Raw genomic sequence first — 18,302 nt, 5'->3', positions numbered from 1 at the left:
ACTCCATCCAAACCACCCCACTACAATCCACCCAATCTACCCCATTCTACTCCACCCTAATCTACCCCACAACACTCCACTCCAATCTATCCAATTCCACCCCACCCCACTCTATACAAACCTACCTCATTCCAGTCGAATCTAATCCATTCCATCCTACTCCAATCCACCCTACCCCACTCCACCCCAAACGTACCTATCCCAATCTACCCCATCCAAACTACCCCACTCAAATCTACTCCAATCAATTCCACCACACTCTACCCCACCCCAAACCAATCTACCCTACACCACTCTATATAACTCCACTCCATTCTTCTCCAGTCCAATGTACCGCAATCGAAACTACCCCAATATACTGCACTCAAATCTACTCCACTCCAGTCTTCCCCACTCTACTCCAATCTACCTCATTCCACCCCACTCTTTCCCAATCTATCCCACTCCAATCCACCCCAATCCATCCTACTCCATCTCAATCTACTCCACTCCACCCAAATCTACCCCAATTCAATCTACCCCACTTGACTCCAACCTACCCCATTCCACTCTACCCCAATTTATCCCCCTTCTAGCTACCCCACCCGACCCTGTGCAACTAACTTTTAGCCATGCCGAACAACAGTCACACTGGTGTACATAATGGTTAAAACTCGTTGCCAAAGCCAATAGCTTTCGGATAGGAGACACCTATTTGTTTTGCCAATGCTTGTTTTCAGTGGGGTTTTTTTCATCATAGACACACGCAACAATTACCTGCAGCCAACTCCAAGCAGGCACAGGTGTTCAACGGTGCCTGGGCACAGCAGGGGATTCCCTAAAGGGCCTGGCTTATGTTTTTTTATTTATTTTTAAGGGTTCCCGGACACTTTCCTGGGGTTCTCGGACCCCTACAAACGTGTGTATCCTTATTGGACATCGATAGGGTTTCAGACCGAGCAGCAGGTCACCGAACATCACAAATGTCCACCAACGTACAAGGCCAATTACTGTGCCTGCGCAGACTCCTGCTTAAGGTTTACGGACCTCAAGGGTCATGATGTGGAATCCAACCTCTGTCTCAAAATCAGCAATTTCTTTCTACATTTTAACATTAGGCAGCCCCTGTGCCATGGAGAGACAGGATGGCACCACAGCACTTTATGGCTTCTTTAGTATTCTTACAGGATGCGGGGAACAAGTCTCTTCATCATGTAATGGTTCAAGATGTAGCCAGCCAATCAGGGAGCTTCAGGTCCGCAAACCCAACTTTGGGTTTACGTATCTGAAATGGATGGGCGATAAAGATTCCTCATCCAATCGGATCCAATATATTTTTACATTTGGGTCCGCGAGTCCAGATGCACGGACCATTTGTGGGCTAAAGGTCCGGCTAGATCTTTCTTAAATGACTAGTGGCTTAATTTGAGGACCACAAAAAAACACTGCATGTAACTAGCCATGCACATCCGAAATAGTTATGTGCAGATTCATTGAACTGTGCCAACATTATTATATGTATATATATATACTCACGTTTGGAGGTGGGACCCGGAGGGGCGTGTCTCCACTGCAAAAAATATAAAAAAAAGTTTCCACTTTGTGCAATGTGGTGTGTGAACAAGACTACATCGTTAGTCGAAACGTTGCATCTTTTGGAAGGCACGGGAACGAAATAAACATCTTGCCTGGAAACACGTGGGGTCTGTCTCTTCTCTCGCCGCTTGGTAGTGGAGGTTGGAAGATTTGTGCAGATTTAATTGCGGAAGCCGGCTGTCTCCGCTGGCAGCACCCCCTCCTCTCTTGAGTGGCTTTTCGAACGTACAACCGAGTGTGAATGCGGATTCCTGGAGGAATACCAAAGCGGAAAGCCCCCTGACAAACCATCGTCGGAGTACTTGGATTTCTTCACCCCGAGGGAGGCTGGTTTAATTACTGGTCACAGCGGCGAGTGAAGAGAAACGGGTTCCGTTACATCAACCCACGTCAGGTGAGGAGGCAGCGTTTGTTTCCAAGGCGGCGCGCAGCAACGCGCAGTGGGTTTAAATTCATTTCCAACCCGAGTTCCTTAAAGATTAGTGCACGCATAACAAACTTCCAAAACGACACCTGTTAACCGAGCTGCCAGAGGTCATGGCAGCCAGTTCTGAAACAGAACGGGAAGCGGCGGCGGACGCTTTGTTTGCCCAGATACCACGTGGAGTAGGCAACAAGCGTATTCAAGCTAACGCCGAGACTACAGGAAACCAGGATGTGAAAAAAATGCTAATTTTGTTGGAAAAAAAGTCGCGCTCGGAAATCACAAAGTGGTGGGAGCACAAATCGCTCACTAAATATGAGGAAGTTGGACGCGTCCCTAGAGGGCTGCGAATCATGCTGGCTCCCAGCTTCATGGATCCAAACCCCAACATGCTTAAAGAATGGGGAGAACTCAACTTAGGGGCATCCATGAATTTAATTAAGTTGCTGATTAAATATGCCATCATAGACCGGGCTGCACTATTGGAGGAAATAGTGCAAATTAACAAGGATTTAGATGCAATAAGTGATGTGGAGACCCAGGCAATAATCACCAAAGGACGCAAGGATATTAGTGAGCGCCTTAAAAAACACGAGGAGAAAATCAAGACACGGAAAATCAACAAATTTGCAAGGGATCTTAATGATTATGAGACCGGACAAATTTACACATTTGCTCGCAAATATGACCAAGCAAAAAAACAGCGGCAAATACAGAAAACAGCCTTAAAGACAAAGGCAACCGTGTCTCAACCTAACACGGGAACAGCAATGGAAAATTTGGAGTTAACGTCAACGGATACCATTTCTTTAGCTGGTTCATCCAGCTCATGTGGATCAACACTAAGTCTCACAGAGGAAAATCGCTCTTTGGAGTTTTTTGATGTAGGTGAGGAAATTGATTTTTTAGTGGAGGCTCAAATGCAAGCACAAGGCCCTCGGACACGCTCACGCAACGCCGGAAAGGGAAAAATGCAAGGCGGAGGGCAAGAAGAAAGCGTGCCAAAAGAGCCGCAAGCGCAAAAAAAGAAATGGTTCAAAAAGAAAACCAACAAGCAATAATTGACGCAAGTACAATAGTCAATTTATCGGATATGACGTTAACCACTGCTGAAGAACAGATCCTCAAACTAGGTTTGAACTTTTGCCCGGAGAGCTCTTTTAACTACACGAACACTAGAGCTGATGTCTATCTCTACATAAGAAAATTAAAACTGCAAAAACTATATGCAGTCAAATCAAAATCCGACGCTACCTCAGTGGACTCTAGCAAAACATCATCTACCGAGCAGAGTCCAACTCTGGTACCTGCCAATGATGCGAGAACTCTCATCACCTTGTGCAATCTGAGCAAGGCCAACCCAGCAAATGATGATACCAATGCAGATGTTCCTGACACCCAGAGGGAACTACGTGAAATTGATGTCCCCCAAAAGGGTGCCGGAGAAAGTCCCTTTAAACCAAAAAGCAAATTTGTCCCCGTCATGCCTAAGGACGCGGTGGACATATATCATGACTGTATCGTGGAAGATCTGAAAAAACTTAATAGGAAAATCCACCACACTAAGGAAATGCCCAACTTTCCTACCAAGGAATACCACAATTTAATGAACAAACTGTCAAAAAATCATGAAATCGTTGTTAGTCCCTCGGACAAGGGGGGGAACATTGTGTTGTGGCAGAAGGAGGAATACATTGCGGAAGCAAAACGCCAGTTGAATAACGCTAATTGTTATGTACTGAGCAATGGTGTCCAATATAAACAGGCGAAGGAGAACATCAAAAAAATGCTGTTAGGCTACAAAAGAGCCAGCCTAATTACCTCCACCGAATGCACATTCTTACTGAAGGAACATCCAGTTATCCCGCACTTATATTTAATTCCTAAGGTGCATAAGAAACAGAATCCTACCCCCGGGAGACCTATCATCTCCGCAATCAACAGCATGGGGGAAAACATTTCCAGGTATATAGATTTTTATCTACAAGAACATGTCCAGGGGTTACCCAGCTACATTAAGGACACTGGAGACTTTTTGTCCAAACTGGAAACTATACCTTGGCAAAATGACTGGTGCATAATAACCCTTGACATTGAATCTCTATATACGTGCATTGAGCACCACACAGGAATTGAGGGTGTCCGACACTTCCTGGGACGTAAGTCATGTGCATACTATAGCCACAACAAAATGATATGTGATCTAGTACTGTGGTGTTTGAATAATAACTTTTTCATGTTTGGCAAGGACATATGGAGACAGATACGAGGTGTAGCTATGGGTTCCTGCTTCTCTCCCAGCTACGCGTGCTTGCACGTGGGGCTGTGGGAGGAGCAGGAACTTCCAGGCGTTTCTGGTTTTGAGCATGTCAAATATTGGATGCGGTTTATCGATGATATTTTTTGTGTATGGGAGGGTGATGTCAGCAGTGCTCAAAGTTTTGTAAATACACTCAACAAAAACAGATTCAACTTATTTTTTACTTCCAACATCAGTACAAGCACTGCTGAATTTCTTGATGTATCCATCAGTATCGTCAATGATCATGTTATCACTGCCCTCCACAGAAAGTCCACTGCTGGCAATAGTATCCTTCATGCCAGCAGTGGCCATCCCAAACATGTCATCAATAGCATCCCGTTGGGGGAATTACTACGCCTTAAGCGAATATGCAACACTCAGGCGAAATTTGAGGAAGGGGCGTCCTCAATGCTTGCGAGACTGGAGGCAAGAGGGTACAGTAAATCGTGTCTTGCCACCGCATTGAAGAAAAGTGGGGATAGAACTAGAGAATCCCTACTATCAGCCAAACCCCTTGCTAATGACACAACCCCCAACCCGAGTAGACTCATAACAACTTTCAGCCAGCAGCACCGCAAAATTAAATCTATTGTCACTAAACATTGGGCAGTTCTGAAAACAGATGCAGTGCTACGTAATTTAACTCCTGAAAAACCTGTGATTACATTCAGGCGCGCATTCAGTATGCGCAGTAAACTGTCACGGTCCAGCCCAGAAATACCTAGGATGGATCAGTGGTTCGGTAGAAAGGGCTTCCACAAATGTTCCTCCTGTCGGGCATGCAAGTTTGGACAAAATACCACCCACTACCGCACTCCGTTTTCCGACACTGATTATTCCATCCGCGGCAATTTCAACTGCCGCACGGAGTTTGCGGTATATGTCCTAACTTGCACATGCGGCTTACGCTATGTGGGCAGTACCGGCGCACAGGTGCATGTGAGAATATTGCAGCACCTCAGGGCCATTGTAAACCACGATGGCGCATATCCAGTGGCGCGACATTTCAACATCAGGCATAATAGGGATTTATCATGTCTCACCTATTTTGTCATCGACGCCGTGGCCCCCCTCAAACGAGGAGGTGACCGCGAGAAATTACTGCGCCGGTTGGAAACCCAATATATCATCAAACTCGACAGCAAACAACCCAACGGGTTGAATGCAACGGAGGATCTTCATAACTTCCTTTAGGGACACTCAATTGTCAATGTTTCTCTGCACAATAATGTACATAGTGGGTACAACGTGAGCATAATTGTAGATAGTATGTAAATATATGAAATCCTGTTAAACAGCACCTAATATTAGGTATTTTGAAGTCTGATTTCTGTACAGTTCTGGTTGTTTTTGTCTTTTGGACAGCTTAGTTTTCCTTGTAAAACAAACACATGGATTCTTTCTTTTTGGGTGATTTATAATTTTTTCTTAACACTTGGTATTGACTCATGCACTTTTTTATCTTTTATGGGGTTACACAACCCTTTGGCGCAGATAGTTCCCATATAATCATGATTTGAGTCTCACAAATAATGTATATATGTACATATACTGTGGCACATATGGAGAAGGGCGATCATATGTTGTTGTATCATTGTATTATACACGTAGGTGCTGGTTTTGGTGTTTTAAAGTCATTATGTGTACAGGTCATCAACAACTCAGCACAGTGCAACATTGGGATGTAAATTTCAACAGTTTAATTGGCAATGACACATCTCCTTTTAAGATTGCAAGCTTTGCACATTGGAATGCTGTATGTCTTTGGATTCAGTCCTACTAAGATTCATATGAATTTCACGCATTCATGCGGTCATTGTTTATTTTGGTTGTAGTAAATAACAGCCTAACAGAATGAGTCTGCATACAAATCATCGTCGAGGCGATATGTTTCATATGTGTCCAAGCAAACTATTTTAATGAATATTCACGCATTCATGCGGTTATTTATACTGTACAACTTTTAAAGTTTCATAGTTATTCATGCAAATGGGATTAACGATACAATGTTTGTGTTATTACTTTGCTTTGTATAACTGTTACAACCATAGAATGTTACCATGCACTGTGCCTTTAATCAATTTGATTTGGTTTTAAATTGTTACCATGTGACTCACGTTTGGAGGTGGGACCCGGAGGGGCGTGTCTCCACTGCAAAAAATATTAAAAAAAGTTTCCACTTTGTGCAATGTGGTGTGTGAACAAGACTACATCGTTAGTCGAAACGTTGCATCTTTTGGAAGGCACAGGAACGAAATAAACATCTTGCCTGGAAACACGTGGGGTCTGTCTCTTCTCTCGCCGCTTGGTAGTGGAGGTTGGAAGATTTGTGCAGATATATATATATATATATATATATATATATATATATATATATATATATATATATATATAATTATATTACGTGGGATTCTGTAATCCCCGTATAAATGGCAGTCTCTAATTTCTTTATAATCAGGAATTTGTGACGCACCAAGTCAGTGATTATGAAGAAGAGACGTCAGAACTCGGCTTTTATAAGGTGTTACAGTCGAGTCCTGAGGGCACAATGCCTGCTGCCAGCGCCAGCAGCTGATGTGAAAGGAAGGTCAAGTCACGAAGCTGTTTAAAGCAACAAACAGAACTTTGCTTTTATTTCTTCTGCTGTGTGTTACTAGCTTACTATGAGAAGCAGAGGGAATATGTTTATTAGTTTCCTTAGATAAAGGAAGGGTGGAATCTTTCTGCATGTTTCTACACGTTCCGAGCTAGTGCAGCTTTATTTTTTTAAATGGACTTTTATTGAACAGTTTCTAAAATATTTTTGCAACAAATATCTAACAGTTTTTATTTTTACTTTTACACAAGAGGTTGTAAGTGTATTCTTCATGATTGCAAACATGTTACCTGCTGCATATGTAGGAGCTATGCACCAAGGTTTGTGGGAAAGGTCATGGTGGAACCATGTATTATACAGGATAAAGTACCACCTGGTGCATATAATAAGATTATTGCAAGTCACCTCAGAGTTCCAAAACCTTTGTGTATCTGTCTATCATGAGGTGGTGTGCACTCCTGGAGAACCCTGCATTGACAACAACATCCCTGGTCAGCCTTGCTGTTGAGGCCGAATACAGACTAGGATTTTTATATCAGGAACTAGAGACGACTGCGTCTTACCCAGTGTAACTGTGCAACTGGAAACACAGTTCCCTCTATAGACTGAGCATGGCTGCTATTCTCAATGAACACCACATCACTTGCATCCGACTATTACGTGTGGTTCTGGCCAGTAATTCCTCCCATAAATAGCGCTATTTCCAGTTCCTCAGCCTGGAATGGGGACGAACAAGGAACGAAAAGAGCTACTGGCCTATTTGTCTCATGCAAAATCCCATTACCAGGTCTGTTTCTGCACAGGAAGGATGCAGTCCTGTGTGGAACCAGAGGAAGGGAATGCAGGGAAACATCTCCACCCTGTGTACTCGTACTCCGGGGGTCAGTATTGCTCAGTGGGTTCCATCCAAACCATAATCCTCCCCTCAGAGTATTTCTAAAATCTGCCCATACGCATTTTAAAGAGGTTACATGTGGTAGTATGCACTCCGAGAGTCCATTTATAGTGAAACACATACCTGGGGTAGCTTCGAACAGCAATAAATGTGATTTTGTATTTCCTCTCTCTATTGAGTCTTCATCTGCAGTATTTGTATTCAGTCCTAGGAATGATGGAGGCACACACTGACCCCGCTCATCAGGACAGAGCAGTTCTGCCTTGCAGTTCTGATGTTGATGCTGTGAATCAGGGTGCAGTGGTTCGAGTATGTAGTTCTGATCTGAACCCTCTGCATCTGCACAGGTCTGTTCTAGCTTGTCGTTCTGATCTGGTTCCTGTGCTTCACGGCGCATGGATTCAAGCTCGTAGTTCACGTTTGGATCCTGTGAATAAGGAAGTTCCTGCTTCAACCATAGGTGTTGCTGTAGGCACTGGGTTTGTGGTGACCCCAACTCATCAATGGACAACAGCCCAGACTCTAAGTTTTCATCTGGTGCCTTCCCATCAGGTGACACGGGTTGTAGGCTGCGATTCTCCTGGGGATCTTGGAAATCAGAACACATCAATGCTTCCTCCAAGGGATCATCAGGTCTGTTCCCATCTGGTAGAGCGGGTTGTATACAGTGGTTTTGCTGTGGTTCGTGTCCTTCAGGAAATAGTGGGTGTGGGCAAAGGTTCTGTTGCTGGTCCCAGCTATTAGCAGACAATGAGGATGGTTCTTGCTTCAGGGGCTCATCTGGCTCCCACTCTTCTGGGAAGGCTGACTGTATGCTCTGGTCTTGCTGTGGCGTCTGCCCATCAACAAATTCTGAGTAAAGACACAGTTTTGCCTCCAGTGATCTGCCTGGAGGATCTGTCTGAGTGCACCGGGATAGAGGACAATCCTGCTGTACTCCATTTCCATCTGGAAACCCAGGATGCATGCGCTCATCCTGCTTCGACTCGTGTGTTACATTCTCTGCTGGAGCCTGGAATGTATGATGCGTGCCTGCATCTTACATGCTGGGTTCCAGATTCTGTTTGCAACTGCTATGCTTCCAGGATCTGCTGGACAACGGACGTGCTGTGCTTCACCTTGTCACTCTCAAATAAACTCTATCATTTTTATATAATCAAGCATCAGTTTTACTTTTTAATATTGGCGACGAAGGACCTCTACCTTATTTCTGCCGCGTTTTGAAGCACAGGAGCAGGAATTTTGGGAATCCACGTAGTATTGCCGTTTGGACTGCATCTCTTGCTCCAGAAGTGAAGCGCTTGGTATTCTATCCATTTCCTCCTTACTCCGGTGAAATTTCATGAGTTTGGGAGGCTTTGGTGCATTTATTTGTATTTTCGGCGCTCTTGCAAGTGAAACTGCCGAGTCTTCTCGCGACATCCTATGCGCCTATTGTGTGACACTGCCTCCAGCGTCATCAAGATTGACGTGGATTAGCCTATGGTGTCATCACGTTCTGCACCAAGCCACCATTTTGTTGCCATAGTTACCGGAGTTACCGGAGCATGAAACACGAAGCTTTCCTGTTCTAGCTGTTTGTGAAGAGAAATCAGGATCGCTTTTACTTTCCGATTTTTAAAAGGTACACTTTCTACACGCTACTGCATTTTTTGCGTGTTTCATTGAAATTAATTATTATTTTGAACAATTTTGTTTTTGTTTCTACTAAAACGACTATTTTCTTCAAGTATACAAGCTGTTGCTCAATTCTATTGTAAGACTTCCTACATTATATTATTTCTTTCGACTTTAGTCTGGTGAAGACTTCATAAGGAATTCATTTTATGCTTATACAAGACTGCCACCTACTGGATATTTTTTAGAAATGATTTCTAACCTGCATTTTCATTTTATTGTTATAATTTTTTGTTTTTTTTGTTTTAATGATCCATTAGTTGTAAATTAATATAATATTTAAGATGCAATTTGATCCTCCATCAAAGTTTTTGCAGTCCAAAGGTGATCCACCTATTCCATGGACAAGATGGAAAGAAGAGTTTTTTACTTATCTCAAAGCAATGGACGGAGAAAGGATGTCCGCAGAGAGAAAAAAGAACATTTTTTTACATTGTCTTGGTTCAGAAGGACAATTGGTATTTAGAACTTTGCCTCCTGTTAGGTCTGGTGGTGACAGTAATGTGTATGACGAAGCTGTTTCTAGGATTGAAGGGAGATTTAAACCTATCACTAGTGTAGCGCTTAATAGATTCAAGTTTTATACTAGAGTTCAGGATGACAAAGAATGCTTTGATGATTTTCTTACAGCTTTACGAGCGTTATCATTACATTGTAATTTTGGTCTTATGACAGATGAAATGATCAGGGATCAAATCATTGTGCATGTTAAAAGTAAGAAAGTCCAAAACAGTTATCGATTTTAGGTGATCCTAGCTTAGAAACAGCTATCAGTACTGCAAAAGCTCTTGAACAGTCTGATAAGTGGATAAAACCTTTAGATAAAGCATCTACTTCTACTCCTTCTACTTCTAGTAATGAGGTCAGTGTGGTTAAACCTCATGAGTCGAAGACAAGTTATTATTCCAATAGAAACGATGGTAAGACTAAACAGTTTTTTTGTTTCAGGTGTGGCAATCCTGACCATATTGCTTCTTTTCCACAGTGCCCAGCTATTTCTAGACAATGCAACAAATGTGGACGTACTGGGCATTTTTCGAAAATGTGTAAAATTCCTACAAAGCCTTTCCAAGACACTAACAAATCTTTGTTTTCTTCCCCTAAACACCCGACTGGTAATGTCTCATACGTTAATGATGAAGGGAGTAATAATGCAGATATTAAGGAATTTGGTATTGTGATATCTGTACAAGAGTCATTTGATATTTCACAAGCTGATACTTTATCATCTCCCAAAACTTGTGTTAATGTTTTAGGCAAAGTATTAGAACTTATGGTGGACTCATGTTCTCCATGGACTATATCACTCAGGAATATTGTATAGAATCTTTTGGGGACCTAATTGATGTCAATGCATTGTCTAAACCAGATATTTGTGCTTATAACTTTGATGGATCCAAAATCAATTTTATTGGTTTTAAGGAAGTTCTACTTTCTATCAAAAGTAGTTCTGCTGTTATCAAACTTTATGTGGCATGGAAAGGAGTGAATGTCTTGGGTTGGAGAGATAAAGCAAAATTAAGAGTTACATTGAATCCTAGGTTAAAGGATCGTGTGTCAGTTCTTGCTATATCTGATGCGAAATCTAATATTTTATCTGATTTTACTGAAATTGCTCATTCTTTTCCTAATGTGTTTTCCGATAAATTAGGTAAACTGAATGGTTTTAGTCACAGGATTAAGGTTAAGCCTAATTCTGTCCCGGTTAAACAAAAACTAAGGGGTGTTCCTATTAGTATTAGGAATGAGCTTAGAGATATGTTAGATACCATGGTGAAAGATAATATAATCGAAGAAGTGGAATCATCAGAGTGGGTTTCTCCCATTGTTTTAGCCATTAAACCTGATAAAAGTATTAGGTTATGTGTGGATTTAAGAGCACTTAATAAGAGTTTAGTTACTGACTGTCACCCACTTCCCAACATTAATGAAATGTTGTGTATGTTGGATGGTGCATGTGTGTTTTCAACATTAGATCTTAGATCTGCGTATCACCAGATCCAACTCACTGAAGACTCTAAACAATTTACAGCATTTATCACCCCTCATGGGTTATTTCAGTTCAAGAGAATGCCAGTTGGTTTGGCTTCGGCTGCTTCAGTTTTTCAAAGGGCCATGTATCACATCTTTAAAGATCTAGGGTCATTCGTCAAATGTTTTCAAGACGATATACTTGTGTTTTCTAAAAATAATTCTGAACACCATTCTCACCTTAAAGAAGTTTGTTCTAAGTTAGAACAATATGGTCTGACAATTAAGGCTAGCAAATGTACATTTTTCTGTGAATCTGTGGAGTATTTGGGACATACTCTTTCTGGTGAAGGGGTTGTACCAAAGAAAAATCTTGTGGATGCTATTATGAAAGCACCAGCTCCTGATAATAAGGAGAAATTACTCTCATTTGCTGGGTTATGTGAGTATTATAGCAAATGTATTCAAAATGTTGCTAACAAGATGGAACCGCTGAGAGAGTTAACCAGGAGTTCTGCTAAATTCATTTGGACGGACAAACAAGATATTGTTTTTAAGCAAATCAAGAATGAAATTGTCAATGCTCCCACACTAAAATCGTTCTGCATTAATAAGAAATGCAATGTTACTGTGGATGCCAGTCTGTATGGGATTGGAGGAGTTCTGAGTCAGTGTTCGGGTAAGGATGAGTGGTGTGTGGCATTCGCATCAAGAACCTTGTCTCCCACAGAAAGAAGGTACTCGGTTATTGAAAAGGAGCTGCTTGCTTGTATTTGGGCTGTGGAACATTTTAGAAATTATGTGTGGGGAAATAGGTTCATTTTAAGAACAGACCATAAACCGTTGGTGGGGATTCTGTCTCCTGGTGGCGGATGGAACTCTACAGCACGGATAGCCCGGTTATCTTCACGTCTTCAGGAATATGATTTTGAAATTGTTTATGTACCGGGTAAGAGTAATGTTACGGCCGATTTTCTCTCCAGATTACCCTGTAGTGATGAAAAAGTTCCTACTATAGATCTGGATGTTGATGTTGTTGCTTCCATAGGTGATTGCATTTCTCAAGAGTTTCTAACGTTAAGTGAAGAAGAGTGGTTTGAAGAATTGAGTAAGGATGCAGTGTGTCAGCAGGTTTTTGACTATGTAAGAGTTGGTTGGCCAAACGGTAAGTGCGTTTCTGCAGAGTTAGCCCCTTTTTGTCAAGTTGCTTCTGAAATTGAAGAGTTTGGTGGCCTTTTGTTTAAAACTGGTAAGATAATTCCTCCTTCTTCTTTACAGGAGAAAATGTTGTTGCTTTCTCACCAAGGTCACATTGGTATGTCATCCATGAAGCGTCTGGTTAGGGAAAACTTTTGGTGGCCTGGCATTGATAAGATGGTTGACAGAATGGTGAGGGACTGTTCCCAATGTATTAGTAGTGATAAGATGCTTCATTTATCTTCTGCTCCCCTTAAGCCTGTGAGTTGGCCTAATTTTCCTTGGCAGAAAGTGGCTTTTGATATCTCTGGTCCTTTCAGACATTTGCCATTAAATGCTCGATTTGCTTTGGTCTTGGTTGATTACCATTCGAAATGGCCTGAAGTAAAGTTTGTTAGTAATGCTTCTTCACAGGTTGTTATGGTTTTCTTACAAGAGATTTTTGCTAGAGAAGGTTTCCCTGAGACTTTTATTTCTGATAATGGTGCACAACGTGTTTCTTCTGTTGTTGTAGATTTCCTTAAGAGTTGTGGTATTAAACATCATACTGTCTCCTTGTATGAGCCTAGGGAAAATGGTCAAGTTGAACGTTTCAACCGAGTTCTTAAGGATTGTATTAGTAGTATAAGTTCTTCTGATGATGATTGGTTGGATGTTGTCAGGAAAAGGTTATGGACATATCGCATCACACCTCACTCTGTTACTGGTGTAAGTCCTTTCAAACTTCTGAAAGGAAGAGAACCTTCTTCTGCTATTTGTCCCTGGTGGATTAAAAAGTTGAAAAAAAATGATTCTAAAATTGATCTTGAGAGCATTGCCAAACGTGTTGAGGGTAAGCAACAAAGTATGAAGGTCTTGTTTGATTCAAAAATGAATGTCAAAGTTCATGATTTTGTGGTTGGGGAATGGGTGAGGATAAAAAACCTGGTTTTCTTGTTAAAGGGTTTTTTAAATTCTTTCCCCCCATTAAAGTGGCTAAAGTTTTCAAAAACAGTGTTGCCACTCAAGATGGAAGAGTTTGGAATGTTCGTAGAGTGGCCAAATGTCCTGATTCTTATAAACCACATACCTCTCCAATGTCTTGTTCTGATGATAATTTTGGCATGTTGATACGCAATGTTAATAAGTGTCCTCAAGGTTCTCTTCATAATGATTTGTCGATTGCCTCTAGGGTTAAAACTGATGTTAGACCAAAAAGAATGCCTAGTAGGTACCTGTGTTAACTTCTTTTGTTTAGGGATAAGATGTGTTACATTCTCTGCTGAGCCTGGAATGTATGATGCGTGCCTGCATCTTACATGCTGTGTTCCAGATTCTGTTTGCAACTGCTATGCTTCCAGGAACTGCTGGACAACGGACGTGCTGTGCTTCACCTTGTGACTCTCAAATAAACTCTATCATTTTTATATAATCAAGCATCAGTTTTACTTTTTAATATCGTGTACGTCTGGAAACCCAGGTTGCACGCACTGGTTCTGCTGTGGGTCACATCGATGTAGAAACATTGGCTGTAGACAAAGGTTTGGCTCCTCTGGACGCCCTTGAACATCGGTCGTAGAAGAGAGCGTACAGTCCTGCTTTGGTGCATGCCCATCAGAAAACACTGTCTGAAGACACAAGCTCGGTTCCACTGGCCTGTCCAGTTGAGGTGTCGCAGGAGACCGGCTAACAGCACAATCTCTAATGCTCACTGGACAGATCACCTCCAAAGTCACTGCAGCATTATCTAGGGAACCTTGATCCTTTTCTATCCAGATTTTCTTGATCAGCCCAGCGACTCTAGAAGGTACGTCCTCCACAGTGTTCAGCAAGTTCTCCAGCTTGGCTTCCAACTCCTCCAGCATGGATAAAAGGATAATGTGGGGCAGGTTCTCCGAAAGCGGTTCCAGGTCCTGGTCCCTCTTAGCATAATTTTGAGATCCCAAAGCAGAGACGTTATGGAGAGGTAAAGATGGGGCTGTGGCTCTTACGGATTCACGTGAACACTGCGCTGTCACTTTCTTTTCTGGAGCCCGTCTTCTGCCCATTCTGGTAACTGATGTTCAAGTCTCAAGTGTCTGCTGAGGAGAGGAAAAGAGGAAAGACAACACGTTGTCACAGGACGGTTAGGTCAAAATACTCCTTCCTGTCTCACCAACCCCAGTGTGATCAGATAACATCGCTCATTTCTAAAACCAGAATAAAATGCATCATTAAAATGTCACAATACCTGCAACATAGTTCATATATTATGAAAGGCACGGATTTGAAATGTGTTTCCAACACTATGTCTGTTCCTTGGTCTGCTCAAATTGTACACTGTGCTACCACAAAAAGAGAATATTGTAACTGCCTTGCAGCAATGAAAGGTTTATAAAACCCTGGCAGACAAGACTGCGCTATCATCCTCACTTGCACTGTACACCTCTCTTTTGCAGTATTCAGTTCAGTGACTGAAGGACACGCCAACATACCAAACCTCTACAGGATCTACAAAACGCTTGTTATGTCATTGCATCTATAGAGAGCATGTTCAACCTGTGGTTCCCTGGAACTGAATCAGAAATACATAAAAGAGGAGACAACAAATCAGAAGAGGGAAGAATCTTGTATGAATAGGCTTGTGGGCTGTCAGATTTCTGGATGAAAGGAACTTGTACCAAAGCTGCGTCCACCTGATCTGATCTTCTATATTTTGCAATAGCAAATAAATTCAAGCGAGGAGATCTCTGGTTTTGTTCGGGTGTATGCATTTCCACCTGGTTTGCAAAGAAGTGAGGGGCTACACCTCTCACCCCTTTAGGGCTGAGGCAGAGGGTCTTGGAGTGGATTTGTTATTTCAATATAGGTGCGACGCGTGCCCACCTCTGAAGATTGTAATTGTAATTGTAATTGTAAAAATATTTGTTAAGCGCGGTTGCTGCCCGTAGGCGTCCAAGCGCTGAGTTGAAGCAGGGAAGTGACGGGAAGAGGAGCTAAGGTACATAGGATTTGGCAAACAGCAGTGTCTTTAAGTTTTTATGGAATGAGAGGAGGTCTGGGTTGGACCGGAGTGAGATGGGGAGAGCATTCCAGAGCCTGGCGGTGTTCAAAGAGAACAGCCTACCCCCAGACCTGGCTCGCTTCACTCTGGGAACAACGGCGAGGAACGCCTCCGTCGACCGAAGGTTCCTGTTAGGGTGGTAGGGGGTGACAAGGTCGGTGTTAATGGCTGGGCCCGTTTTCCAGAAGGCGCTGTGCGCCAAGCACAGCGCCTTGAAGGCCACTCTCTGCCTCACTGGCAACCAGTGGAGACTTTTTAGAGCAGGTCTGGCTGACTGGGTGCGCGGAATTTTCAGCAGGGTGCGTGCTGCACAGTTTTGAACAACCTGCAATTTTCGGAGGGTCATCTCAGGTGCCCCCACGTATAGGGCGTTGTTCGAGTCCAGGCGAGACTGGATGAGACCTTGTACCTCCACCTTTTTGGCCTCTAGGGGAAGTAGCGGGAGAACCTTCCTCAAGATTCTAAGTAGGCCAAAGCAAGTGGCGGACAGTTTTGTGGCCTGGGTGGAGAAGGAGAGTTTGTTGTCCAGCCACACTCCCAGGCTTTTAACACTTTCCTTAGGGGTGGGGGGGGGGGCCCAGTGCACTGGGCCACAAGGAAGTGAAAGGCACAGGAGAGGTTGGGCCTAGGAGCATGAGCTCCGTCTTTTCTCCGTTTAGTTTTAGGGAGGAGTTGGTCATCCATCCCTTAACGTCCTCTAGGCATTTTAGCAGGTCGGCTGGGGAATGCCTGTTGTTCTCCGTGGCCAGCGAGACCACAAGCGGTGTGTCGTGGGCGTATGACACGATTTTAATGCCATATGGTTCGACAACACCCGCCTGCGGCCTCATGTACACGTTGAACAATACAGGGCTCAGGGAGGAGCCCTGTGGTACTCCGCAGCTCAGGGGTTTGCTAGAGGACACTGTCTCTCCGTCGAAGATCTGAAACGACCTCCCAGACAGAAAGGAGTCAAACCACCTTAAAGCGTCACCTGAAACTCCGATGTTATAGAGACGGTCCAGCAAGGTGGTATAGCTGACCGTATCGAAGGCGGCACTTAGATCAAGGAGGATCACTGCCACTGATCCTCCCTGGTCCAGTATCCTTCTAGTTTCTTCGGTGACCGCTAACAAGGCGGTTTTTCCGTGCCATGCTTCGGTTTGAAGCCTGTCTGGGATGTGTGTAATAGAGAGTGGTCCTCCAGGAACTGGACCAGCTGCGCGTTTATATACTTCTCTAACACCTTGGTAGCCCAAGGGAGAAGTGAGATGGGACGGTAGCTGGAGTGGTCATCTGGGTCTAGGCTGGGTTTCTTCAACAGTGCCCGTACCATGGCCTGCTTCCAAGCTGTGGGGACTGAGCAAGCGGATATGGATGTGTTTAGAAGATCCAGGATTACAGGCAGGGTGGCTTTGCTTGCCTGCATCAGGACTTCTGGAGGAGCAGGATCACAAGGGGAGCCCGACTTGACTTGTTGTGCCACCTTGCTTAAAGTGTCGAGGTCCAGAGGAGGGAAGTGCTCGAGGGAAGGCTGGTCTGGGTGAAGAGGTGGTCTAGGGGGGAGTGGATTAATCGCATCCGGGGTTGTGGCTGCAGTTGGGAAGGTAGAGTAAATTTTTAGAACTTTGTTGTGAAAAAAATCTGCAAGCTCGTTGCATTGGTCCTGGGTTTTGTTAGGAGGGGGTGCCGTGTTGGCACTGGAACGTTGCTTTATAATTTGGAAAATTTCTTTGGGCTTAGATTTCGCTTCTAGTATTTTCTCAGAGTAGTGGGTTGCCTGAGCCGTTCTGATCCCTTCTTTGTAGGCTTTGATCGCCTCTTTGTAGGAAGCCTTTTTATCTGGGAGGAAGTCTAAACGCCAGGCTCTCTCTCGTTGCCTGCAAAGGCGTTTTAGCTGTCTTAGAGAGTCAGAGAACCAGGGGGCAGATTTCTGTAGTCTCTTCGAGGAGGATCTACGAAGCGGGAGGATCGAGTCTAGCGAGTGGGTGATCCAACTTTCATAGTAGACGTTTGCCACATTGGGGTCTAGGCAGGGTGACGGGCGAGTGGAGTCCAGGTTATGCAGCCAGGACTCCAATGGGAGTTTTGACCAGTTCCTCCTGGTGGTGACTTGGGGAGGTGGCTGGGGGGTTTTGTGTTTGACCCAGGTAAACGGGACCAAAAAATGGTCCGACCATGGAAGGGGGGTGGGTTGATCAACAGTTAGATCCAGGCAGTTACTAAATATAGGGTCAAGTAATTTGCCCTTTTCATGTATGATGTAGTAAACAAGCTGCGTCGCTGTGAATTACTTGTAGTCTATGAATGGTGATAAATGGGTATTCTTACATATACTTGGTTGCCATAATGCGATCTAGATAGGACTTCGGCCACCGCTATTGCTTTTCTCGTCAAAAGTGGGAGGAGTGGGGTTAGTTTCTGAAGCAGTTTCAGCAAAAATCTGCATTTAGATCCTACTGCTCCAGCAGCTGGTTCTTGCTAAGATTGCTATTGATTATCACTCAGAGGCTTTTAGCTGTGGGTTTAGGCTCCGGTAACAATCTCATTTTTGTTGGAGAGTAAAGTTGGCTCCAAACGTTGGTCTTATTCTTTCAAATTACAATCCTCAGTTTGGTCAATATTCAGTTTTAGCTGATTGAACCTCACTGAGTAATCATCAAA

At 43.5% G+C, this 18,302-nt stretch overlaps 1 protein-coding gene across 1 annotated transcript in view; it reads right to left on the bottom strand.

The window, feature by feature from the left end:
- Nucleotides 1–14,664, bottom strand: part of LOC147736769 (uncharacterized) — a 71,447-nt gene extending 56,783 nt beyond the window's left edge. The window contains exons 1-2 of the mRNA XM_086952695.1: nt 14,083–14,664; nt 7,916–8,762 (exon numbers count right to left, since the gene is read on the bottom strand). Coding sequence (XP_086808821.1) covers nt 7,916–8,762; nt 14,083–14,664 — 1,429 coding nt within the window. The remainder of the gene's footprint in view (nt 1–7,915; nt 8,763–14,082) is intronic.
- Nucleotides 14,665–18,302: the final 3,638 nt, after the last annotated feature.

Source organism: Lissotriton vulgaris, chromosome 1_2, assembly GCF_964263255.1.
Source record: "Lissotriton vulgaris chromosome 1_2, aLisVul1.2, whole genome shotgun sequence".
In the NCBI taxonomy this organism is placed as follows: Eukaryota; Metazoa; Chordata; class Amphibia; order Caudata; family Salamandridae; genus Lissotriton; species Lissotriton vulgaris.
This window is presented reverse-complemented; position numbering and strand designations above follow the sequence as displayed.